Source organism: Salmo salar, chromosome ssa16, assembly GCF_905237065.1.
Source record: "Salmo salar chromosome ssa16, Ssal_v3.1, whole genome shotgun sequence".
NCBI classification, from domain to species: Eukaryota; Metazoa; Chordata; class Actinopteri; order Salmoniformes; family Salmonidae; genus Salmo; species Salmo salar.
In genome coordinates this window covers 6925307-6952834 of record NC_059457.1, presented here as the reverse complement: position 1 = coordinate 6952834, position 27528 = coordinate 6925307, and the positions used below count along the sequence as shown (strand labels likewise).

The 27528-nt window shown below is 43.4% G+C and overlaps 1 protein-coding gene across 1 annotated transcript in view; it reads left to right on the top strand.

Annotated features, from left to right (window-relative positions):
* Window positions 1-27528, top strand: part of LOC106573107 (copine-8) — a 94275-nt gene that overhangs the window by 46312 nt on the left and 20435 nt on the right. The window contains exons 5-9 of the mRNA XM_014147816.2: window positions 6861-6900; window positions 14203-14279; window positions 21193-21256; window positions 21591-21694; window positions 26393-26497. Of these exons, the coding sequence (XP_014003291.1) occupies window positions 6861-6900; window positions 14203-14279; window positions 21193-21256; window positions 21591-21694; window positions 26393-26497 (390 nt within the window). The remainder of the gene's footprint in view (window positions 1-6860; window positions 6901-14202; window positions 14280-21192; window positions 21257-21590; window positions 21695-26392; window positions 26498-27528) is intronic.

Sequence of the window (27528 nt, the reverse complement as noted above, 5' to 3'; positions counted from 1 at the left end):
CGTGTCAATGCTGCCCCCTAGCCCTAACAGGTTAATGTCCCTTTGGTAGTTTCATCTTTCCAATAACTCGTCCATTTTATTGTCCAAAGATTGCATGTTTGCGAGCAGAATTGAGGCGAGTGGGGCTTTATTCGATCGTCTCCTACTCCTCAGAAGGCAGCCCGCCCTCCGGCCTCTAGTTCTCTGCCTCCTCTTCACGCAGATCAATGGGGTCAGGGCTTGTTCCCGAGGGAGCCGTATATCCTCCGCCTCGGGCTCGTCAGAGTCGTGAAACAGGTTTTTATATAACTTTTTTCTACATTTCGGTATAAATTCACCATTATGGGATGTTTTGGAACATAATACGTTCATGGGGCAAAATAAGATTTTAGACAGACTTTAAAAAATAACAGTTATGAGACGTGAATATGATGCTGTTTGTTTAAGAGCTATGCGGTAAACAGAGGTACATGTTCATTTTCTGCCTGCGTGTGTGTGAATGCCTGCCTGGGTGTTTGGTCAGTGAAACTATGAGTAAGTTTGAGAGACAGAGAGAGCGTGAGGGTATGCGTGTGTTTGGGTTACAGAGGGAGTGATAAGGAAAAGAAGATGGCGTGTGTGTTTGTAGCTTTGCTCTGTTGTGAGTGGGTGAGCATCAGGCTGTATTACCATCTACACTGATGGCCTTCCAACGGCTCTTAGCAAAGAGCCAGCGGCCGAGGCTCTGCCACACTGACATTTTACATTTGAGTAATTTAGCAGGCGCTCTTATCCAGAGAGCATTACAGTTAGTGTATTCATATTAATATAGCTAGGTGAGACAACCACATACAGTTGAAGTCGGAAGTTTACATACACCTTAGCCAAATAGGGCTAGGGGGCAGTATTGACACGGCTGGATAAAAAACGTACCCGATTTAATCTGGTTACCACTCCTACCCAGTAACTAGAATATGCATATACTTATTACATATAGATAGAAAACACCCTAAAGTTTCTAAAACTGTTTGAATGGTGTCTGTGAGTATAACAGAACTCAAATGGCAGGTCAAAACCTGAGAGATTCCTTTACAGGAAGTGGCCTGTCTGACCATTTCTGGAACTTCTTTGCCATCTCTATCTTTTACTAAGGATCTCTGCTCTAACGTGACACTTCCTACGTCGTCCATAGGCGCTCAGAGCCCGGGAAAAACCTGAATGTCGTCATCCCAGCCCCCAGGCTGAAACACATTATCGCCTTTCTCAAGTGGCCGATCAAGGGACTCTGGGCTTAGGCGCGTGACCTGGCCGCCCCCGTCTTTGTGATTTTTTCCTCTGTTTGCCGAAAAGGAGATTCCCGGTCGGAATATTATCGCTTTTCTACGAGAAAAATGGCATAAAAATTGATTTTAAACAGCGGTTGACATGCTTCGAAGTACGGTAATGGAATATTTAGAATTTTTTTGTCACGAATTGCGCCATGCGCGCGACCCTTCTTTACCATTTCGGATAGTTTCTGGAACGCACGAACAAAACGCCGCTATTCGGATATAACGATGGATTATTTTGGACCAAATCAACTTTTGTTATTGAAGTAGCAGTCCTGGGAGTGCATTCTGACGAAGACAACTAAAGGTAATCAAACTTTTATTATAGTAAATATGATTATGGTGAGTGCTAAACTTGCCGGGTGTCTAAATAGCTAGCCCGTGATGCCTGGGCTATGTACTTAGAATATTGCAAAATGTGCTTTCACCAAAAAGCTATTTTAAAATCGGACATATCGAGTGCATAGAGGAGGTCTGTATCTATAATTCTTAAAATAATTGTTATGCTTTTTGTGAACGTTTATCGTGAGTAATTTAGTAAAATGTTAGCGAATTCCCCGGAAGTTTGCGGGGGGGTATGCTAGTTCTGAACGTCACATGCTAATGTAAAAAGCTGGTTTTTGATATAAATATGAACTTGATTGAACAAAACATGCATGTATTGTATAACATAATGTCCTAGGGTTGTCATCTGATGAAGATCATCAAAGGTTAGTGTTGCATTTAGCTGTCTTCTGGGTTTTTGTGACATTATATGCTAGCTTGAAAAATGGGTGTCTGATTATTTCTGGCTTGGTACTCTGCTGACATAATCTAATGTTTTGTTTTCGTTGTAAAGCCTTTTTGAAATCGGACAGTGTGGTTAGATTAACGAGAGTCTTGTCTTTAAATAGCTGTAAAATAGTCATATGTTTGAGAAATTGAAGTAATAGGATTTTTAAGGTTTTGAAAATCGCGCCACAGGCTTCAAGTGGCTGTTACGTAGGTGGGACGAATTCGTCCCGCCTAGCCCATAGAGGTTAAACTCCGTTTTTCAATTCCTGACATTTAATCCTCGTAAAAATTCCCTGTCTTAGGTAAGTTAGGATGACCACTTTATTTTAAGAATGTGAAATGTCAGAATAATGGTAGAGAGAATGATTTATTTCGGCTTTAATTTCTTTCATCACATTCCCAGTGGGTCAGAAGTTTACATACACTCAACTGAGATAGGTTTGTAGGCCTCCTTGCTCGCACATGGTTTTTCAGTTCTGCCCACAAATTTTCTATGGGCTTGAAGTCAGGGCTTTGTGATGGCCACTCCAATACCTTAACTTTGTTGTCCTTAAGCCATTTTGCCACAAATTTGGAAGTATACTTGGGGTCATTGTCCATTTGGAAGACCCATTTGCGACCAAGCTTTAACTTCCTGACTGATGTCTTGACATGTTGCTTCAATATATCCACATCATTTTCCTCCCTCATGATGCCATCAATTTTGTGAAGTGCACCAGTCCCTCCTTTAGCAAAGCACCCCCACAACATGATGCTGCCACCCCCGTGCTTCACGGTTGGGATGGTGTTCTTCGGCTTACAAGCTTCCCCCTTTTTCCTCCAAAATAACGATGGTCATTATGGCCAAACAGTTCTATTTTTGTTTCATCAGACCAGAGAACATTTCTCCAAAAAGTACATTCTTTGTCCCCATGTGCAGTTCAAACCGTAGTCTGGCTTTTTTATGGCGGTTTGATAGCAGTGGCTTCTTCCTTGCTGAGCGGCCATTCAGGTTATGTCGATATAGGACTCGTTTTTACTGTGGATATAGATACTTTTGTACCTGTTTCCTATAGCATCTTAACAAGGTCCTTTGCTGTTGTTCCGGGAATGATTTGCACTTTTCGCACCAAAGTACATTAATCTCTAGGAGACAGAATGCGTCTCCTTCCTGAGTGGTATGACGGCTACGTAGTCCCATGGTGTTTATACTTGCGTACAATTGTTTGTACAGATGAACCTAGTACCTTCAGGCATTTGGAAATTGCTCCCAAGGATGAACCAGATTTGTGGAGGTCTGCTATTTCTTTTTCTGAGGTCTTGGCTGATGTCTTTTGATTTTCCCATGATGTCAAGCAAAGAGGCACTGAGTTTGAAGGTAAGCCTTGAAATACATCCACAGGTACACCTCCAATTGACTAAAATTATGTCAATTAGCCTATCAGAAGCTTCTAAAGCCATGACATAATTTTCTGGAATTTTCCAAGCTGTTTAAAGGCACAGTCAACTTAGTGTATGTAAACTTCTGACCCACTGGAATTGTGATACAATGAGTTATGAGTGAAATAATCTGTCTGTAAACAATTCTTGGAATGATTACTTGTGTCATGCACAAAGTAGATGTCCTAACCGACTTGCCAAAACTATAGTTTGTTAACAAGACATTTGTGGAATGGTTGAAAAACGAGTTTCAATGATACCAACCTAAGTGTATGTTAACTTCCGACTTCAACTGTATCATAGACATTTTATTTGCCGGGGGAATAAGACTGAATGAGATGTCTTATACCTCTTGTAGGGGTGGGATGGTTAAGAGACAGAGGTGGCAGTGCTAGGGTAGGAATGTAAGGTTTGAGCATTGCCTGAAGGTAGAGAGAGCCAGTTCCTCTTGCTGCTTTGTAGCCAAGCACCATGGTCTTCTAGTAGATGCGAGCTTCGACTGGAAGCCAGTGGAGAGTGCATAGAAGCAGCGTGACATGGGAGAACTAGGGAAGGTTGAACACCAGGCGGGCTACAACATTCTGGATAAGTTGCAGGTGTTTGATGGTACAAGTGGGAGGCCCGCCCAGCCAACATAGAGATGCAGTAGTCCAGACGGGAGATTACAAGTCCCTGGATTAGGACCAGCACCTCTTCCTGTGTGAGGGAAAAATTGTACTCTATGGATGTTGTAGAGCATGAACCTGCAGGAGTGAGTCACTGCTTTTATGTTTGCCGAGTATGTTGTCCAGGGTCACGCCAAGTTTATTTGTACTCTGGAAGGGGGAAAATGTGGAGTTGTTCACCGTGATGGAGAAGTCTTGGAGCTGGCAGGCCATCTCTAGGAGGAAGAGCAGCTATGTATATCCTCACTAGTCACAGGATTTCATCTGGAGAGAGAGGGGAGAAAGAGGTCAAGGCGTAGGGTACCTCTGTGTGAGTGAGGGCAGTGGACTCAATAGGCTGAGTGAATAAGGAGCGGATGTCGTCGACATTCTTTCCAAAGTGGTTGACAAAGTTGTCCAGGGAGAGGGAGGTGGGGGAGGATTAGGGAAGGAGGAGAAGGTGGAAAAGAGTTTCCCTGTGTTAGAGGCAGAGGCTTGACATTTTGAGTGATAGAAAAGCTGCTTTAGCAGCAGATACAGAGGAAGAGAAGGTAGAGAGGAGGGAGTGGATGGATGTAGTTTACCTCCGGGAATGTCGTTTTTCCTCCATTTCCTCTCCGCTTCCCGCAGCCCTGTTCTGTTAGCATGAAGTGAGTCAGTCTGCCACTGAGTTGGGAGGGCCAAGCTGGCCGGGAGAAAAGGGGACAGTGAGAGTCAAAGGGTGTGAAAAGGGAGGAGAGTAGGGTCGAAGAGCCAGTCAGGAGACAGGAGGATTTAGCAGAAGGGAGAGATGATAGGATAGAAAGAACGAAGATTGCAATGTTGCATTACCATCTGGTCAGGGGCTGACTGGGTAGGTGTGGAGGAGAGATGGAGAGAAAATAAACAAAGTAGTGATCAGAGACCTGGATGGGGGTTGCAGTGATATTAGTTGGCGGACAGGATCTAGTAAAGATGAGGTCAAACGCATTACCTGCATCGGGAGTGCGAGGGGACTGGGAAATGGTGAGATCGAAAGATGTAAGAAGGGGAAAGAAATTAATCAAAAGTAGACGTCGGGAGGTTGAAGTCGCCCAGAACGATAAGTTGTGAGCCATCATCAGGAACTTAGCTTATCAAAGTGTCAAACACACTGAGGAACTCTCCAAGTGCACCTGGTGGATGGTAAATGACAACAATGTTAAAGGGATACTTTGACTGAGATGAATTTGTGGATACCATTTTTACCCATAGACTTCCAGTAATTCCACTAACGCTAGTTAGCATTGGCTCGCGAATCTAACTCTGACTGGACACATAGACATAAAAATGGTATTCACGAGTTCATCTTTCTCTGGGGAAGCAGACAAAGAGGGCCTCATAAACAAAATCCAAACGTATTTTTTAAGCTTGAGTGGTCAATTGACAGTGACCGCATGGAATGCAAATGAGGAGATGGACAGGTGAGCAAGGGGAAAAAGAGAAAATCTACACTTAGGAGAAATGAGTTGCCCTGTGCCACCACCACGACGACGACTAGATGCGCACAGACTATGAGAAAATGTGTAGTCAGATGAAGAGCGAACAACTGGAATAACAATGTTCTCTGGGGTAATCCATGTCTCCAGCACGACTGAACTCGGCCTTGTTGATTGCAGACTTGCAGTTCCAAACGCTGCTGGAGACCAGGAATTCCACATGGGTTGTGTGCGCAGTGTACACTAAATTAGAAGGGTTGCAGCCACAGGGTGGGGAGAGTCTGTAAAATCTACAGGGAGAGGAGCAAAGAGGTATAGAAAACATGCACATAGTTGACAAAGCGACAAAAGAGTGCAATGAGGTCATCTGAAAATAACTAGGTAAGATACTAAAGTGAGAGAGTGGTGTGAAGCCTTCCTCGTATTCCTTCCTCATAAGGAAGTGTGTGTGACACACACACATTTATCCAACAAGGAAAGCAGCCTGCCACACACGCTCAGCCGCCCGGGGGCATCCTCTCTGACAAACTCTCTCACATCAAATCAAATTTTATTAGTCACATGCGCCGAATACAACATGTGTAGACCTTACTGTGAAATGCTTACTTACGAGCCCCTAACCAACAAAGCAGTTTAAAGAAGGTGCGTTTGTGTGTGGGTGAGATGGAGCATGTGCAGCCAAATGCATGTAGGTGTGTTTTTTCTCCTCATTAAATGAATAATTTATGAATATTTGTGAGTGACCGAGGCAAAGACGAATAGAACATTACGCACACCTGTGCATTCTGCCGTCGGCGGGCCGGTTGCGTATCAATGTTCCCTTGTCTTATGGAATTACATTTGTACCAACATGGTATTGGATCATCTCTCTCCTTCTCTCAGCTGCTTGGGTGTTGGATCTCTTTTTATCTTACATGGCACTCTGTCTGTACAGAGAAACAGATACCATCACACCTGCACACACACACACACACACACACACAAGCACACACACCTGCGCATGCACGCGCTCATTAAACACACACACAGTGGAGACATCGGAGCAATGGATTAAGGAAGGGATATACTGTACTGCAATAGAATTGCTCTCAGCATCTTTCTTTTTGAAAAGCTTCAGCACACAGGTTGCACTTGTTTTTTTAAATAGTTTATGTAGAACCTCCATTCTTGCTACGTCTGAGTGTTTATAACCATTGTCAATGACTGCTGAGACTTTTTGTAAAATAGTACAATGATTTTCCGCAAACAGTGATTATACGTAATTTTCTGTTTCTGTCCAGGTACGACCTCGACTCGAAGAGCGACAACCTCTCTAAACATGTGAGTTGCCTTTTCCATCTCGTGTGTAACCACTCTCACTGTTTAGTAATGATCTCATGGTAGAAATACAGATATTCTCTAGACATCCTTCCAGTCCCAAACCATATTACAGACATGAAGCCAGGTTACCTCTCCAGCAGTGTAGCCTCAACTCCAGCTCCTCAGCCTCAGCTCCAGCCCCAGCTCAGAAATTCCATAATTTAGTGTTTTGTTGATGGTGGTGCAAAACGCTGTCTCAGGCACTGCTCCAGAATCTCCCATAAGTGTTCAGTTGAGATCTGGTGACTGAGACGCGCGCGCGTACACACACACTTTCAACCCCCTATGTTCCTTTGAGACCTCTCTTTCAAAGTCACTGAAATCTGTTCTTCTAGTCAAGGTAACCAAAATAATGGGCAACTGGGCATTTTTACACATGACCCTTAGCATGATGGTTTGTTAGTTATCTCAGTAACCCCGCCTCTGTGGAAGAACCTGGTTTCAATATACTTTTGTATCCCTAATTTACTCAAGTGTTTGTTTTATTTTGACAGTTACCTGTATACTGTGTATGATACAACAAAATAATAATATAAGCCGAAGGGATACTTCTCTCCAAAGGGACTCTGTACCTTTTTTCTATGTGTATGGGATCTATGTGGGAATCGAACCTACAACCGTGGCATTGATAGCGCCAACCTCTTACCAATTGAGCCAGATCAAATGCTGTATTTCCCATTGTTTGAGCCATTGTGTCATTTACATTTTTTTATGCAACCTTCATTTAACTAGGCAAGTCAGTTAAAAACAAATTATTACAACGACGGCCTACCCCGGCCATACCTGGACAACGCTGGGCCAATTGTGTGGTGCCCTATGGGACTCCCAATCACGGCCGGATGTGATACAGCCTGGATTTGAGTCAGGGACTGTAGTGACGCCTCTTGCACTTAGACCGCTGCGCCACTCGGGAGCCCAAATGGTTGTAAGGGCTTTTATAAGGCACTGCATTTCATATCTCCCGGCTAGCTGAAGAGGTCCATCAGCCAATTCTTGGGCTACAATACCTATTTTGCCAATTGGCCTGGACCATTTTACTGCCGACACGGAGCCCCGCCAATCCATCACGACTGGTCTGCCGACGTAAACGTCCGAGGGGGTTTCAACAGGCTCCTCCGTCGCGACATCCCCTGAAGGCCCATCTGCTAGCCCCGGCCCGCTAGCTGTCTGAATCACCATGTCTCCAGCTCGCCTAGCTACTTACTAGACCCTATAATCACTCGGCTACGCATGCCTCTCCATAATGTCAATATGCCTTGTCCATTACTGTTTTGGTTAGTGATTATTGTCTTATTTCACTGTAGAGCCTCCAGCCCTGCTCAATATGCCTTAGCTAGTGCTTTTGTTCCAACCCCCACACATGCTGTGACCTCATCTGGCTTAAATGGCGCCTCTAGAGACAAAACCTCTCTCATCGTCACTCAATGCCTAGGTTTACCTCCACTGTATTCACATCCTACCATAGCCTTGTCTGTACATTATGTCTTGAATCTATTCTTCCGTGCCCAGAAATCCGCTCCTTTGACACTCTGTTCCGAACGCACTAGACGACCAGTTCTTATACCTTTAGCCGTACCCTTAACCTACTCCTCTGTTCCTCTGGTGATGTAGAGGTTAACCCAGGCCCTGCAGCGCTTAGCTCCACTCCCATTCCCTGGGCGCTCTCATTTGTTGACTTCTGTAACCATAAAAGCCTTGGTTTCATGCATGTTAACATTAGAAGCCTCCTCCCTAAGTTTGTTTTATTCACTGCTTTAGCACACTCTGCCAACCCGGATGTCTTAGCTGTGTCTGAATCCTGGCTTAGGAAGGCCAACAAAAATCTTGACATTTCCATTCCTAACTACAACATTTTCCGACAAGATAGAACTGCGGAGTTTCAATCTACTGCAGAAATAGCCTGCAGAGTTCTGTCATACTATCCAGGTCTGTGCCCAAACAATTTGAGCATCTACTTTTAAAATCTTTGCCGTAAAATGCAAAAACTTCAATTTTTCAAACATATGACTATTTTACACCATTTTAAAGACAAGACTCTCGTTAATCTAACCACACTGTCCGATTTCAAAAAGGCTTTACAACGAAAGCAAAACATTAGATTATGTCAGCAGAGTACCCAGCCAGAAATAATCAGACACCCATTTTTCAAGCTAGCATATAATGTCACATAAACCCAAACCACAGCCCAAATGCAGCACTAACCTTTGATGATCTTCATCAGTTGACACTCCTAGGACATTATGTTATACAATACATGCATGTTTTGTTCAATCAAGTTCATATTTATATCAAAAACCAGCTTTTTACATTAGCATGTGACTAGCATGTGACTAGCATACCCACCGAAACTTCCGGTGAATTTACTAAATTACTCACGATAAACGTTCACAAAAAACATAACAATTATTTAAAGAATTATAGATACAGAACTCCTTTATGCAATCGCTATGTCCGATTTTAAAATAGCTTTTCGGTGAAAGCACATTTTGCAATATTCTGAGTAGATAGCCCGGCCATCACAGGTTAGCTATTTTGACACCCACCAAGTTTGGTACTCACCAAACTCAGATTTACTATAAGAAAAATTTGATTACCTTTGCTGTTCTTCGTCAGAATGCACTCCCAGGACTTCTACTTCAATAACAACTGTTGGTTTGGTTCCAAATAATCCATAGTTATATCCAAATAGCGGCGTTTTGTTTGTGCGTTCAAGACACTATCCGAAGGGTAAAGAAGGGTGACGCGCCCGGCGCGTTTCGTGACAAAAAAAATTCAAAATATTCCATTACCGTACTTCGAAGCATGTCAAACGCTGTTTAAAATCATTTTTTATGCGATTTTTCTCGTAAAAAAGCGATAATTTTCCGAGAAACCCTGTTTTCGTTCAAAGACGAAAAAATAAAAACATGGAGTCTTCTCGTGCACGCGCCCCCAGTCTCATTGTTCTCAGATCGACCACTATCCAAATGCGCTACTGTTTTTCAGCCATGGCCTGCAAAGTCATCATTCAATGTTCTGGTGCCTTCTGAGAGCCTATGGGAGCATTAGAAAATGTCACGTTATGCCAGAGATCCCCTGTTTTGGATAGAGATGATCAAGAAGGCCAAGAAATAGTCAGAGAGAGCGCTTCCTGTTTGGAATCTTCTCAGGTTTTGGCCTGCCAAATGAGTTCTGTTATACTCACAGACACCATTCAAACAGTTTTAGAAACTTTAGGGTGTTTTCTATCCAAATCAAACAATTATATGCATATTCTAGTTACTGGGCAGGAGTAGTAACCAGATTAAATCGGGTACGTTTTTTATCCAGCCGTGCAAATACTGCCCCCATCCCCAACAGGTTAAAGAGAATGTGTTCTCTGTCAGCTTACCTGGTAAAATAAGGGTTAAATAAAAATGTCCATTGCTTGGGTTTCTTGGCCCAAGCAAGTCTCTTCTTATTGGTGTCCTTTGGTAGTGGTTTCTTTGTAGCAATTCGACCATGAAGGCCTGATTCACGCAGTCTCATCTGAACAGTTGATGTTGAGATTTGTCTGTTACTTGAATTCTGTGAGGCATTTATTTGGGCTGCAATCTGAGTTGCAGTTATCTCTAATGAATTTATCCTCTGCAGCAGAAGTAACTCTGGGTCTTCCTTTCCTGTGGCGGTCCTCATGAGAGCCAGTTTCCTCATAGCGCCTGATGGTTTTTGCGACTGCTCTTGAAGAAACGTTCAAAGTTCTTAGTTTTCCGCATTGACTGACCTTTATGTCTTAAAGTGAACTATCATTTCTCTTTGCTTATTTGAGCTGTTTTTGCTATAATATGGACTTGGTCTTTTACCAAATAGGACTATCTTCTGTATACCACCCCTACCTTGTCACAACACAACTGATTGGCTCAAACGCATTACAAAGGAAATCATTTCCACAAATTAATTTAACAAGGCACACCTGTTAATTGAAATGCATTCCAGGTGACTACCTCATGAAGCTGGTTGAGAGAATGTCAAGAGTGTGCAAAGAAAATTCTACAATGTAGAAAATAGTAAAAAAAATTAAGAAAAACATTTGAATGAGTAGGTGTGTCTAAACTTTCGACTGGTACTGTATATTCTCGTTACCTCTCATTCACAGGTGTCCATTTCAATGAACTTGGGCGTACCTGGAACTACTACCACTCTCGTTGTCAGAGTCAGAGAATGCATTTGGTATCATGGCTGCAAGGATAAGGATTCTTGGTCGTCCAATCGAGTGTAGCCCTGAAAAGGCTAAGGGCAATCTCCAAGTTCCAGAGCGACATTTCTTGCAAGTTGAAGGATCCCCCCCGGACATGTGCCATGGCAGGAAGACGTGGTTAGGAGAGGACAACTCAACCCAAGGCCAAGCAGTCATGCAGAAAAGGCCTTTGTTTGAACTGCTCACACACACCCCTAGCTGGACACACAGACCCAGTTCTTTGTGTGCACTGTGAACCAAAGTACATTTGTCCTAAAATTTTGAGTTTTAATCTTGTTAATAAAATGGAACCTGATTCTATGACGTCTCAGTGAGCAGTAATTTAGATTAGATTGAACAACACCAAGTAGAAAGCATGTGAAGTCTGTGGCACTTCTGGACATTGTCAGCACTTGCACTTGCTGTTCAAATAGAATGCATTGAAACACCTTGTATTGAGATGAAGAAATGCCAACAGAGCTTTTTCAGCACACAAAAATAAACCTTTATTCTTGCTTATGGGCTCTGAAAGTAAACCACAATACAACAGTGTCTGAGAACAGACAAGTAAACAAGTGTCTATGGAATAAAATGTAAGTCAGTATAGTTACAAATATTTCTGAACAATATTACAGTGTCTGCTATGAACAGACATGTGAACAACAAAAGTGTCTATGGAATCAAATGAAAGTCTAGTGTCTGGCTCCAGAGATGTCAGAACAACAACAGAACAAGTTTATTTCACTGTGTTCCCAGTTGTTCGGTCCATGTCCACTTCTTGAAGTTATACACAATCTCATGCAGCTGGTGATCTAATTCCTGCCAGAGTTTTGGCGAGAGTTCATCCATGAAATCAGCTATAGGTGCCAGGGGTCCTGTGGAGAGGATGAGAAGAGGGGTGGGGAAATTAGGAGTGCCTGGAGAGCAATGTGCATGGTGAGGCGAGGAGGAAAAAGGACAACAGAAGAGAGGAAAGGGGATCAGAGTAAAGTAGGAGTCTGAAAGTATTTGTATTTACCTCTGGGACAAGTCTTCAATCATTCGCAATGCCTTTGTGAGTGATGTGTTAAGTGCTGAGTCTGCAGGTCCTTTCTCCCTTCTTCTCACACCCCTGCTACTTCTGCTGCTGTTCTGTGGCATTGGTGAGGAGCAAGCCAGTGGAGTAGGTCTTGGAGGTGAGCCCAGGATAGAGCTTCCCAGATCCTGCATGGGGATTGTTTCTAATTCTGCACTGCAGCTCAGTGCGGGAGATGGGCTGGTGCCGATGACCAGTCAATACTGGGGGCAGATGCTTGGGCCAGTCAATAGGCAGTGCTGGGGTGCAGAGAACAAAACCAGGTGCTCTCTCCATTCACTGGTGTTTGTGAATGGAGAGAGCACCTGGTTTTGAGAGCACCAGCCTTTCCAATGACGTCTCCACTGCTGCCCTTGTTTCTTTTCTTTGCCTTGAAAAACTTGTTGCGAAACCTACCCCACTTTTTCGAACAAGTAGTTTGTTCGGATCCCAGTGTCTCCTCAATCTCCCTACATGAATTTGCATTTACATGTTGGTCTTTATATAATGCACGGCTAGAATTGTAGTGGCGAAGATATTTCTGTACCTACTCGGTCAATCGATGCTCGAAGTTGTCGTTCGCCATGTTGAATCCTCGCTGAGTTTCGGGCTGAACCTACAAGAAGAAGAAACTTGCGTCACCCCTACAGTTGACTAATCACGGACGAAGGGGCATAGACTTCGCCTTCCAAACTTTGGCTGGCCTTGAGAAAAATATTTGATTGCCAGCACAGCTGACAAAGCCCTAGCTGAACACCAAAATGAACAAAATGTCACATAATATATGCATAAACTGTTCCGAACTGTTTAGGTTGGGAAGCATGCGCCCGCCTATAGCCTAGCTGAGACTAGGCCTATTCTCCGGTTCTGATGTGTACAAACCTGTCCGTCTTTGCCTCTACTGGAAAGCTCACCACCACCTTTAGCCCGTCCCACATATTAGTGACACCATAGTAAATAAAATATACACTGAAGAAGGGATGGCTGTTTTCCACACTCTCTCTTTCCAAAGAAGAGCAATGGGCCCAAGTTGCACGGTGGGACAAGGGGAGAGGAGTGATAAACACCGACAGGCAGAATAGATCCTGGGAGCAGCTTTCTGCCCGCTGGACCAAACACAGCTCATCTGTCAAGTGAATTTATTATACACAGAGCAGAACCAGGCTGGGCCCAGTAGCATAGTACAAGTCCTCACTCTTTTGAGTCTCAACACACTGAGTTTAATTTCATGGCCCCAGCCCAAAGAGCCTGTGCGAACAACATCATGCATACAAAACTAAACAATACAATACTACCCTCTCTACTTGTGGGAGCCACCACACTATGTTGGGCAGAGAGAGAGAGACTCAAGACCCTCTGTCAGTGTCAAATGGTAAAAGCTACATAGCTTTCACACCTTCCATGGCCTCACATCTTCCAGTTGGTTAGGGCATGACGGGGCGCCTACTGTACAAGACCAGGTTGTAGGTTTGATTCTCACCTGGGAACAATGTGTTAACTGTATGTGTTACCTGTAAGTCAGTGAGAACGAATGCATCTATAAAATTACCTTATTTATTATTAGGCTTTTTTCATCACGTATCAATGTCATTCTTCATCCCATATGCTCATAGGATTTAACAGAGAAGCTTTGAAAAAAATATTTAGTCGAAACGTAAATATCCTAGGAAATGATCTTGGGCTGTGGCATGGTGGGGGCTAAGCCAGGCTAAGCCAAGCTAAACCAGGGGTTTGGGAGATAGATGGAGGAAGATTGGAAAGCATAGCTGGAATCAGGTTTACCTTTTTCCATTTGAACCTCCTTGATCTGCTCGCATAGCGTTTGTGCTCATTACGTTCTGAAAATCGTACAAAAAATGTATATCAAATGTGTTTTTTGTCATCTTATCTTTTGGGCCATTTCTCTCACTCACTGTGTGTGTGTGTGTGTGTGTGTGTGTGTGTGTGTGTGTGTGTGTGTGTGTGTGTGTGTGTGTGTGTGTGTGTGTGTGTGTGTGTGTGTGTGTGTGTGTAGGACTTCCTGGGCCAGGCATTCTGTACCCTGGGGGAGGTGGTGGGCTCCATGGGAAGCTGCATGGAAAAACCTCTCATGTAAGTAATGTACTGTACCGTTCTGTCTACCCTTTACCCTATTGTTGCTATTTTTGGCCTATTTTGTCCTCATTATTAAAAGCCAGGCCCAAGATGCCACATAATTTACATGGTTTAAAGGGTTCTATTTTATTTGAAATTTTGCGTCGTTGGTATTCCATTGATGTACAGTATATTCCACATTGGGGCCAATATCACTGCAATTCCAGTCAATTAAGGAAATAGACTGATCATTAATAACATGATTCCCAATACACTACCCCACTTTGAGAACTCTTTGTTGTTGGCTATGCAAGGTTACCGCAAATTAATGTTGAGCATTAAAAGAATCCTGTTCGTGCCTATTTAATGAAACTCAGTTGATGTACAATGCATTCGGAAAGTATTCAGACCCCTTGACTTTTTCCACATTTTGTTACATTACAGCCTTATTCTAAATATTATATATTTTTTTATGTTCCTCATCAATCTACACACAATACCCCATAATGAGAAACCAAAAACAGGTTTTTCGAAATTTTAGCAAATATATAAAAAACATTTAACTGAAATATCACATTTACATAAGTGTTCAGATCCTTTACTCAGTACTTTGTTGAAGCACCTCTGGCAGCGATTACAGCCTCGAGTCTTCTTGGGTATGACGCTACAAGCTTTGCACACCTGTATTTGTGGAGTTTGTCCCATTCTCTACAGATCCTCTAAATCTCTGTCATATTGGATGGGGAGCATTACTGCACAGCTATTTTCAGGTCTCTCCATAGACGTTCGATCGGGTTCAAGTCCGGGCTCTGGCTGGGCAACTCAAGGACATTCAGAGACTTCTCCCGAAGCCACTCCTGCGTTATCTTGGCTGTGTGCTTATGGTCATTGTGCTGTTGGAAGGTGAACATTCGCCCCAGTCTGAGGTCCTGAGTACTCTGGAGCAGGTTTTCATCAAGGATGTCTGTACTTTGCTCTGTTCATCTTTGCCTCGAAACTGACTAGCCTCCCAGTCCCTGCCGCTGAAAAACATCCCCACAGCATGATGCTGCCACCACCATGCTTCACCGTAGCCAGATTTCCTCCAGACGTGATGCTTGGCATTCAGGCCAAAGAATTCAATCTTGGTTTCATTAGACCAGAGAATCTTGTTTCTCATGGTCTATGAGTGTCTTTAGGTTCCTTTTGGCAAACTCCAAGCGGGCTGTCATGTACCTTATACTGAGGAGTGGCTTCCGTCTGGGCAATCTACCATAAAGGCCTGATTGGTAGAGTGCTGCAGAGATGATGTCCTTCTGGAAGGTTCTCCCATCTCCACAGAGGAACTCAATAGCTCTGTCAGAGTGACCATTGAATTCTTGGTCACCTCCCTGACTAAGGTCCTTCTACCCCAATTGCTCAGTTTGGCTGGGCAGCCAGCTCTAGGAAGAGTCTTGGTGGTTCCAAACTTCTTCCATTTAAGAATGATGGAGGCCACTGTGTTCTTGGGAACCTTCAATGCTGCAGACATTTTTTGGTACCCTTCCCCAGATCTGTGCCTCGACAAAATCCTGTCTCTGATCTCTACGGACAAATCCTTTGACCTCATGGCTTGGTTTTTGCTCTGACATGCACTGTCAACTGTGGGACCTTATATAGACAGGTGTGTGCATTTCCAAATCATGTCCAATCAATTGAATTTACCACAGGTGGACGCCAATTCAAGTTGTAGAAACATCTCAAAGATGATCAATGGAAACAGGATGCAACTGAGCTCAATTTCGAGTCTCATAGCAAAAGGTCTGAGTACTTATGTAAATAAGATATTTCAGTTTTTCTATTTTAATATATTTGCAAACATTTCTTAAAACCTGTTTTCGCTTTGTCATTATGGGCTATTGTGTGTACATTGCTGAGGAAAAACATTTAATTAATACATTTTAGAAGAAGGCTGTAACGTAACAAAATGTGTTCTGAATACTTTTGAAATACAAATAGAACGTAGGAATTCACTTAGATGATGACAGTTCTCTTTCTCATCCAGAAATGTTTTTTATATACTGTATGGGATGCCAACAGTGTTGTTGTTGCCAGCTGCTGTTTTTTACACAATGGGATAAGGAGGGGCTCCACTTACATGATGTTTCAGCATGTTTAAAAAATAACAAAGATGATTACACATCCTCAAGTGAATTATTATCAAGTTAAAAATACACATGCGTTAATTTGGGAGCCATGTCGTTATGTTAATCTGTGTCATATTGAGGCATGATTTATCAAGGAGCCAGGAGTCTTATTGAAAATTCCTCAAATTGACTAGAGTTGAAATTGAACTGGAACTACAAATGAACATTAACCACAGCACTTTTACATTGAAGAGAACTTAAATGTTGATTAATATGCACTGTCACTGTCAACTAAATGTGATGAATAGTTTCCAACTGGGAAGTCTTACACAAATTGGAAGTGCAAATTTGTAAAAAAAATGTTAATTAATAAAAGCATATGGCCGCTCTGGAAAACAAGGCTACTATGGCCTGTGCTGTGCACTACAAACACTACAGGCTTTATCTTCAGTGATGTATTCCAGTATAATGTAACATACTGTACAATATGGCCTGGTATTTTGAAGCATATTTGTTAGTGTTAGGAGCCCCTCTGTCACCTCCACTAATGGTTCCTCAGGGGGGTTTAAGTGCAAAGAGGAAAATGCGTCCCAAATGGCACCCTAATCCCTTTATAGTGCACTCCTTTTGACCTGGGCCAGTAGGGGTCTGGTCAAAAGTAGTGCACTATATAATGAATAGGGTGCTATTTGGGACACATACAATGTGTTGAATGTCCATTTATTTTCTGCCTGAGGCACTGAGAGCAGGGTGTGTTCTTCATGTGTGAACCGTGAGGGGTGGCCCTCACCCCACTGTGTATGTGTGCCTGCCTGCCTGCCTGCCTGCCTGCCTGCCTGCGTGACTATTTGTGTGTGTCTGTGTATATGCACGTGTGTGCATGTGGCAAATGTATGTACAGTATGAATCAATGGGTCTGCAGAAGAATGACACAAGACGATGATATAAGAATGTGCCGCTGTTGTCGAGTTATATAATCATCTCAGGCTACACTCATTGTGTGTGTGTGTGTGTGTGTGTGTGTGTGTGTGTGTGTGTGTGTGTGTGTGTGTGTGTGTGTGTGTGTGTGTGCGCGCGTGCGCACATGCAGCTGGTCCACTGTATCTTAAAGTGGCACCTCTATTTACATGGAGACGGCCGAGTCAAAAGCGTGGCACTTGTGTTCAGTGGAGTGGAGGAAGATTTTACAAATAAAGAGCAGAGCAAAGGAGGAGCATATGTACAGAACTAAACAATGCGTGGCTATAGACAGATGGTCTTAGGAGGCACACCACAAACAGGCATTGAGATAAACACTTCTAATTTATCCTGATGATAATAATGACTGCCATGAACCTGTCATACAGCATATATTATACTATTACACATGACCAGTATACCTCTTTTTACATTGTCCTGTGACACCCACCCTACTGTGCTGGTCCAGATATTTTCTTTTCACTTGAAAATGGGAAGTTGAGCCAAAAAAGTATAGATTGTCCCTGTTCTAGACTATAGTTGAGAACGTACAGTTATGACTGACTGTTCCCTGAAGGTGGGAAACAAGGTACAACACAGCTATGGGGAGTTTTTGCACTACTGAAGAACATTTGAACCAATCCTGACAAGGCCGATGAACAGTGTGCCTCACCGGAAGCCACATGTGATAAACCCGAGGCACAGATAAGTTTGTTCCATTCAGTATCGCCCGCTGTTCATCGAGCCCAGAACTGGGCGGTGCGGGGCCGAACAGATGTTCTACCTCATTTCCCTCCTACAGGGAACATTAGTTATAGCCATAACTATACGTTCCCTTTCAGTCGGTCAACTCCGTACAACACAGCTATAGGGATATGAAATCACGCCCCATGCCAACCTTAGCGTACACCAAATGAAATGGCCCACGGCAGACCACCCAGAGTTCCAACCTGACAGGAAAGCCTGTTGGACCCAGGTATTGCGCCATCTGTGCGCTGCCTAATGACTCTCTCCCGTCCCAGACGTAAGCACACTGTGGGCTACACTGGGGCCAGTGACATAGTGCAGCTGTAGAACTTACGTATACTAAACAAGAGAGCTGCACAATCAATTCCAAATGGGAGGCAGGAATCACCAATGGCAGTACACTAGCTAGCTCACCTTGACGAGTCAGCTAACCTGTGGGTAGCACGCTATGCAGCACTGTTTAGCTAGCCTGATCCCGTCCACATAAGACCTGATCATCGACCATCTTTGGGACGAGAGGTAAACGTGTTTGACCGAGGCAGGTACAGGCAGCCTGGCATGCCCACTGACCCGGCCGCTTTCTCCCTTCAAGTCGCCTCCCTTAGCCGGTGATAGATCGCATAGCTACCGGGTTGAGCTAGGGCAGCTTTCGCATGCCTCAGCCCAGGGCTGACAAGATATTTTACTAGATATTTTATCCGACTAAAGCCCCAAATCATCCTTGGGTCATGTAACTCATACCCAGCCGAGGTACGGGCACCCGTGACAGGAAGCCATAAGAGTTCCACACGTTTCCCAAAGGAGCCTGTGCGCACCATGGACTAGGGGAACAGTGACAGCCGCGTACAAGCCACTGTTACTATCACCGTCCCGTACACAAGCTGACCCAAGCGGGGGCAGATGGAGCATGCACCGCATCAAGACAGACAACAAAACGTGAGTATCTTTTTAATTTATTTAGACAAGGTCTTGAACCCGGCTTGTTAGCTTTCGTTGTTTTGGTTACATTACTCAGCCAATTAGCCAGGCTAAACACGCAGAAGAATAACTAACAGATTTAGCAGGAAAATCACGAAACCAGTTACCAAGCTTTAACACACAATGTCCAGAAGGATGAGCACGTTCTCCTTAAAACTTGTTATGGCTTGGGGGCAGTATTTTGACATCTAGATGAGAAGCGTACCCAAAGTAAACTGCCTGTTACTCAGGCCCAGAAGCTAGGATATGTATATAATTGGTGGATTTGGATAGAAAACACTCTAAAGTTTCCAAAACTGTTAAAAGAATGTCTGTGAGTATAACAGAACTAATATGACAGGCGAAAACCTGAGGAAAATCCATCCAGGAAGTGGGATATTTTTGATGTGTGTAGTTTTCAATTGATTGCCTATACAGTATGTGTTGGGTTAGGACCCAGATTGCAGTTCCTATGGCTTCCATTAGATATCAACAGTCTTTAGACATTGTTTCAGGCTTGTTTTCTGAAAAATGAGGAAGAATGAGACCATTTTCTAAGTGGACTGTAGAATGAACCAGAGCTAGTTTGCGCGCGTGACCGATTGCGTGCCGTTCGTTCTTTTTCCTTTCTATTGAATACGCTATTGTCTGGTTGAAATATTATGGATTATTTAGACAATAGACAACCTGAGGATTAATTATAAACATCGTTTGACATGTTTCAATGAACTTTACCGGTACTATTAGGATGTATTCGTCTGCATGTTGTGACCGCCATTGAGCCAGTGGATTACTGAACAAAACGCGCCAACAAAACTGAGTTATTGGGAAATAAAGAGGGACTTTATCGAACAAAACGAACATTTATTGTGTAACAGGGACTCTTGTGACTGCAACCATATGAAGATCATCAAAGGTAAGTGATTAATTTTATCGCTATTTCTGACTTTCGTGACTCCTCTACTTGGCTTGAAAATGTTTGTATGCTTTTGTAAGCGGGGTGCTGTCCTCAGATAATCGCATGGTATGCTTTCGCCGTAAAGCCTTTTTGAAATCTGACACAGAGGCTGGATTAACAAGAAGTTAATCTTTAAGCCGATGCATAACACTTGTATCTTTTATGAATGTTTATTATGAGTATTTCTGTATTTTAAATTTGGCGCTCTGCAATTTCACCGGATGTTGTCGAGGTGGGTCGCTAGCCTGCGCCAGAAAGGTTAAGTGTGAGTGGTAAATTGAAGTAAACCCTTGTATTTCGCGTTCCCATGTTTATTTTTAAAGAATACGTGAAATTGTTCTGCTCAGCTCGAGGTGAAGAGCAGAAGAATTGAAGGAATGAATTCGTGTCTTGGGTTTATCACCTGTGGAAGGCCGGACTTCCGGTGAGGCACGGTGTTCATTGGCCTTCTCAGGCGTGATTCTAACGTTCCTCAGTAGAGGGCGTTAGCGTATGAACTCCCCATAACTGTGTTGTACCGATTTGACTGACTGAAAGGGAACCATATCAACTGTGTAGATAATTTAATGGAAGGACTTGTATGAACTGCATAGTTAGTTCAGTGCCATTCGTCTTCTTTATCCAGCCTTCTCTTTCCTATACCCTCTCTCTTTTACCCCCCCCTCCCCCACCCACCCACCTCCCCTCCAGTGCCAAGGTTTTGTGCTCACTGCTCACCCAGTCAGTCCATTTCAGTGAGTGCTTCTCTCGTTGGGCCTCCGAGAGCCCCGGTTGCATTTCAAAGACTCACTTCAATTTGCCATCTATTTTCCTCCATGCATGTTATTGCATAATTCCAGCAACATTATATAGCTCTATTTAGCCAAATTAAAAACAATGTTGCTCTCTCTCTCTCCAGTCTAAATCAAGCCTTGGGGTTCTGGCATTCATTTGTCTATTTTTACTTGGTCAATTTCTTTCTGTTAACATTCTGCACAAAACGCTAGGCCTCATCTTTGTCAAGGAAGGTATTGACGATTGATGTATGACATGCTAGATGGACAAGTCGTCATTGTAAATAACAATTTGTTCTTAATTGACTTACCCGTATAAATAAAGGTGTCCTAAAATAAAATAGAAAAATGGACGGAGAGCCATGAACAACACACAAATGTACAGTAACGCTGCCAGAAGTGATGATTCTAGTCTCTCTTTTGTGTTTTAACAGTGGGATTCCAGGGAAGAAGTGTGGTACCATCAAAGTGAGAGCAGAGGAGCTGAGCAATTGCAGGGTGAGTGGTTTTTGTGTGTAAAAAACTGCAGCTGTTGTAAGTGTTCCCCTTTTAATGAACAGTCATCATGAAAATGGAACAGCTTTAGCATTTTCAGCAGTGGCTATTCAGTCATACATATCCACATACTCTACATGGGAGCACAACAATGACTTCTTGCCTTTTTTCCTACAAATAATTCACTAAATACTAAGGGACCCAGTCAATCAAAACAGGTCATGAAATGTAAAAGAATTAGAACGGGAAAAAAGCAAACAGAGAAAAATGACTATTTTCCCAGTCTGTGGTTTTTATTGTCTGTCTGTTCCATCTATCTGTAACCTGTTCTCTCTAGGAGTCAGTGATGCTGCAATTCTGTGGGAACAAGTTGGACAAGAAAGACTTCTTTGGGAAATCGGATCCTTTTCTGGTCTTCTACCGTAGTAACGAAGACGGATCGTAAGTCGTCACAACACGCGTTGATTTATTATTACATACAAAATCTAATTAAAACTTTATTTATTCACAACCACAAATCATGTTTGTTTACATACAGTATACTGTACTATGTGATGGGTGGCAGGTAGCCTATCGGTTAAGAGCATTGGGCCACTAACCGAAAGGTCACTGGTTCGAATCACCGAGCTGCCAAGATAGAAAAATCTGCCATTGAGCAAGACAGTTAACCTCTATGGGCTAGGTGGGACGCTTGCGTCCCACCTACTCAACAGCCAGTGTAATCCCGTGGCGCGTTATTCAAATTCCTCAAAAATGCAAAAACTTCAATTTTTCAAACATATGACTATTTTACACAATTTTATAGATAAGACTCTCGTTAATCTAACCACACTGTCCGATTTCAAAAAGGCTTTACAACGAAAGCAAAACATTAGATTATGTCAGCAGAGTACCCAGCCAGAAATAATCAGACACCCATTTTTCAAGCTAGCATATAATGTCACATAAACCCAAACCACAGCTAAATGTAGCACTAACCTTTGATGATCTTCATCAGATGACAACCCTAGGACATTATGTTATACAATACATGCATGTTTTGTTCAATCAAGTTCATATTTATATCAAAAACCAGCTTTTTACATTAGCATGTGACTAGCATGTGACTAGCATTCCCACCGAACACTGCCGGTGAATTTACTAAATTACTCACGATAAACGTTCACAAAAAGCATAACAATTATTTTAAGAATTATAGATACAGAACTCCTCTATGCACTCGATATGTCCGATTTTAAAATAGCTTTTCGGTGAAAGCACATTTTGCAATATTCTCAGTAGATAGCCCGGCATCACAGGGCTAGCTATTTAGACACCCAGCAAGTTTAGCACTCATCAAAGTCAGATTTACTATAAGAAAAATGTTATTACCTTTGCTGTCTTCGTCAGAATGCACTCCCAGGACTTCTACTTCAATAACAAATGTTGGTTTGGTTCAAAATAATCCATAGTTATATCCAAACAGCGGCGTTTTGTTCGTGCGTTCAAGACACTATCCGAAAGGGTAAATAAGGGTGACGAGCATGGCGCAATTCGTGACAAAAAAATTCAAAATATTCCATTACCGTACTTCGAAGCATGTCAACCGCTGTTTAAAATCAATTTTTATGCCATTTTTCTCATAAAAAAGCGATAATATTCCGACCGGGAATCTGCGTTTAGGTAAACAGAGGAAAGAAAATAAAGCATTCGGTCGACTCGGGCACGCGCCTAAGCCCATAGTACTCTGATCGGCCACTTGCCAAAAGCGATAAAGTGTTTCAGCCAGAGCCTGCATCGATATCGTTCAGCTTTTTCCCGGGCTCTGAGAGACTATGGGAGCCGTAGGAAGTGTCACGTTATTGCAAAGATCCTCAGTCTTCAATAAAAAGAGCCAAGATGAAACACAATTTGTCAGACAGGCCACTTCCTGCATGGAATCTTCTCAGGTTTTGGCCTGCCATATGAGTTCTGTTATACTCACAGACACCATTCAAACAGTTTTAGAAACTTTAGGGTGTTTTCTATCCAAAGCCAATAATTATATGCATATTCTAGTTACTGGGCAGGAGTAGTAACCAGATTAAATCGGGTACGTTTTTTATCCGGCTGTGTCAATACTGCCCCCTAGCCCTAACAGGTTAACCCCCCACAACAACTGCTCCCTGGGTGCCGATGACGTGGTCATCGATTTTAGGCAGCCCCCACAACTCTGATTCAGGGGGTTGAGTTAAATGCGGAAGACGTTGATGCATTCAAACAGACAAAGTGTAAATACAGGACTAAGATTGAATCCTACTACACCAGCTCTGACGCTCGTCGGATGTGGCAGGGCTTGCAAAATATTACGGACTACAAAGGGAAACCCAGCCGCGAGCTGCCCAGTGACACAAGCCAACCAGACAAGCTAAATGACTTCTATGTGCGCTTCGAGACAAGCAACACTGAAACATGCATGCGAGCAGCAGCTGTTGCGGATGACAGTGTGATCACGCTCGCCGTAGCCGTTCTGAGTAAGACCTTTAAACAGGTCAACATTCATAAGGCCGCAGAGCCTGACGGATTACCAGAATGTGTACTCCGAGCATGACCAACTGGCAAGTGTCTTCACTGACCTTTTTATTACCTGTCCCTGGCCGAGTTTGTAATACCTACATGTTTCAAGCAGACCACCATACTCCCTGTGCCCAAAAACACTAAGGTAACCTGCCTAAATGACTACCGACCCATAGCACTCACGTCTATAGCCATGAAGTGCTTTGAAAGGCTGGTCATGGCTTACATCAATACCATCATCCCAGAAACCCTAGACCTAGTCCAATTTGCATACTTCCCCAACATATCCACAGGTGACACAATCTCTGTTGCACTCAACACTGCCCTTTCCCACCTGGACAGAAGAAATACCTATGTGAGAATGCTGTTCATTGACTACATCTCAGCGTTCAACACCATAGTGCCTGCAAAGCTCATCACTAAGCTAAGAACCCTGGGACTTAACACCTCCCTCTGCAACTGGATCCTGGACTTCCTGACGGCCGCCCCCAGGTGGTAAGGGTAGGCAACAACATCATCTGCCATGCTGATCCTCAACCCAGGGGCCCATCAGGGGTGCGTGCTTAGTACCCTCCTGTACTGCCTGTTCACCCATGACTGCGTGGCCAAGCATGACTCTAACACCATCATTAAGTTTGCCAACAACACAACGTTGGTAGGCCTGATCACCGACAACGATGAGATAGCCTATAGGGAGGAGGTCAGAGACCTGGAAGTGTGGTGCCAGGACAACAACCTCTCCCTCAACGTGATCAAGACAAAGGAGATGATTGTGGAATACAGGAAAACGAGGGCCGAGCACGCTCCCATTCTCATTGACGAGGCTGTAGTGAAGCAGGTTGAGAGCTTCAAGTTCCTTGGTGTCCACGTCACCAACAAACTATCATGGTCCAAACACACCAAGACAGTCATGAAGAGGGCACGACAACGCCTATTCCCCCTCAGGAGACTGAAAAGATTTGGCATGGGTCCTCAGATCCTTCTATAATTTTACAGCTGCACCATCGAGAGCAGAGGGTAGTGCGTATGGCCCAGTACATCACTGGGGCCAAGCTTCCTGCCACCCAGGACCTCTATACCAGGCGGTGGCATAGGAAAGGCCCTAAAAATTGCCAAAGACTCCAGCCACCCTAGTCATAGACTGTTCTCTCTGCTAACTCACAGCAAGCGATACCGGAGCACCAAGTCTACGTCCAAGAGGCATCTTAACAGCTTCTACCCCCAAGCCATAAGACTGCTAAACAGCTAATCAAATGGCTACCCGGACTATTTGCTTTCTATGCATAGTCACTTTACCTACATGTACATATTACCTTAATTACTTTGACTAACCTGTGCCCCTGCACACTGACTCAGTACCGGTACTCCCTGTACATAGCCTCATTGTTATTTTATTATTGCTCTTTTATTTTTGACTTTAGTTTATTTAGTAAATATTTTTCTTAACTCTTATTTTTCTTAAAACTGCATTGTTGATTAAGGGCTTGTAAGTAAGCATTTCATGGTAATGCACCTGTTGTATTCGGTGCATGTGACATACAATTTGATCTGATTTGATTTTCTGCCCATACACAGTGGATAATAGGTCTGTAGCTTCCAGTCAAATCTCGTATCCACAACAAGACCATGGTGCTTACCTACGGAACAGCAAGAGTCATCTCCCGTCTGGACTACTGCATCTCTATGTTGGCTGGGCCTCCCGCTTTTGCCCTCAAACACCTGCAACTTATCCAGAACGCCGCAGCCCGCCTGGTGTTCAACCTTCCCAAGTTCTCCCATGTCACGCTGCTCCTATGCACCCTCCACTGGCTTCCAGTCGAAGCTCACAAGACCATGTTGCTTGCCTACATAAAGCAAGAGGAACTTCCCCTCCCTACCTTCAGGCTTTGCTAAAACCCTACAACCCGAGCACTCAGTTCTGCCACCTCAGGTCTCTTGGCCCTCCCCTACGGGAGGGCAGCTCCCGCTCAGCCCAGTCCAACCTCTTCTCTGTCCTGGCACCCCAATAGTGGAACCAGCTTCCATCTGAATCTTGGACAGCAGAGTCCCTGCCCATCTTCCTGAAAACATCTGAAACCCTACCTCTTCAAACAGTATCTTAAATAATCCTCCTCCTCAAACCCTCCCTCCCCAAACCAGCATTTGCACAGAGAGTATAGGTGGTAAGGGATGAGTGGATGTGAAAGAAAGGATGAGAGGAGAAATTAAGAAAATGAAATGCAAGGAAAATAAAGGGTGAGCCTGAGTTAAACATACATTGTATGGGACGGCTTTGCCCAGCAGATGTTTTTATGCGAGCTGACTCCCATATCTTGCACTCAACACATTTGGCTTTTGTGCAGCTGGATATTTACTGAAGCAGTTTAAATGGCTAGCTCTGGGGCACAACAGCAGCATGATCTCCCTGACCACATGGCCACACTGTATCCTGTATAAGAACATGAAGCTACTGCTGCTGTTGTTGTTTTGACTTCTATACAGCAAAACATTTTTTTTTAAATAAGTAGGAGTTAAAAACCACATGTTGTCTTGAAAGGGTCCTAACAGCCATTGTGTTTGTGCGTGCGTGCATGTGTGCATGTATGTGTGCGCGTGTGTTTCTAGATTTACTATCTGCCATAAGACAGAGGTAGTGAAGAACACTCTGGACCCAGTGTGGCAGGCGTTCAAGATCCCCGTCAAGGCCCTGTGCAACGGAGACTATGACAGGTAACTCATTCCTTAGATGCGGGTAACTGACAGATGCATAGATTCAGCACTTTGAAATAAAAAGGAGAATGGCAGAGATAGTCCCTTTTGAAGTGACTTCCTCCTTCTACACTACATTTCACGACATTACTACACTACAGTGCTCCAGTTAACACTAGAACTGCTGGGCTTCCAGGGACCCCCCTTCAAGCTAATGAGCAGTCATTCTGACTGCAACATTCTAACGGTGTAATTCATACATTTCCTATGTGCTATCGGCAAAAAAAATTTGGTTGTGTTTGAAGGCCTTGGGTAACATTTTCAAATAACACAATACCATTTTCATTCATTTACAGTATGTTACTGTAGGTTATATGTAAAAAGTTATATTTGTAGAGTGGCTTTGTTGCAACTATGAAACATAAAGCATATGTGTTGGAACACGGTAACAGCTTCTTTTTATGACAACAAAATAAAAATACCCCAACCACCAAGACGCACAGTCAAATTATGAAAACATCAATAGCCTTAACATCATTATAAGCACCAAGTGGCCTTCGTAAATTGTGAAACTCTATAATGGACATTAAAACCAGATAATTGGACAATTTGAAAATATATTGGGACACCTTACAATCATGAAGCAATATGCGCCTGTACATGCAGACCGTACCTGCTACAAAGTTACAAAAAGCTAAACCAACAACAACACAAAATGAAATTGGATACGTTGTAAACGCAGGTCCAACGAGGAAAAAGCTTAGCTAGCTAGCATTGATTTGCAGATCATTTTTGGGGGGAACATTTATTTCTCCGGTCCCCTCCGCCGCTAAAGCTGTCAAATCCTCCCACATGTTTCTAGTTTGACCAGCTGTTTTCAGCAACTGGTATTTTTGAATTTGGTCTTCATATTGGCAGGTTTGCTAGCAACAAACTAGCTAGCTTCTAGCCTAGTGTTTCATATGCGATCGATCTCGTAATTAACAGTCAGTGTTGACGAGTGTCCTGACGAGAAGGCAAACGTTTCTAGCTATGCCAGACAAAATCGTGCA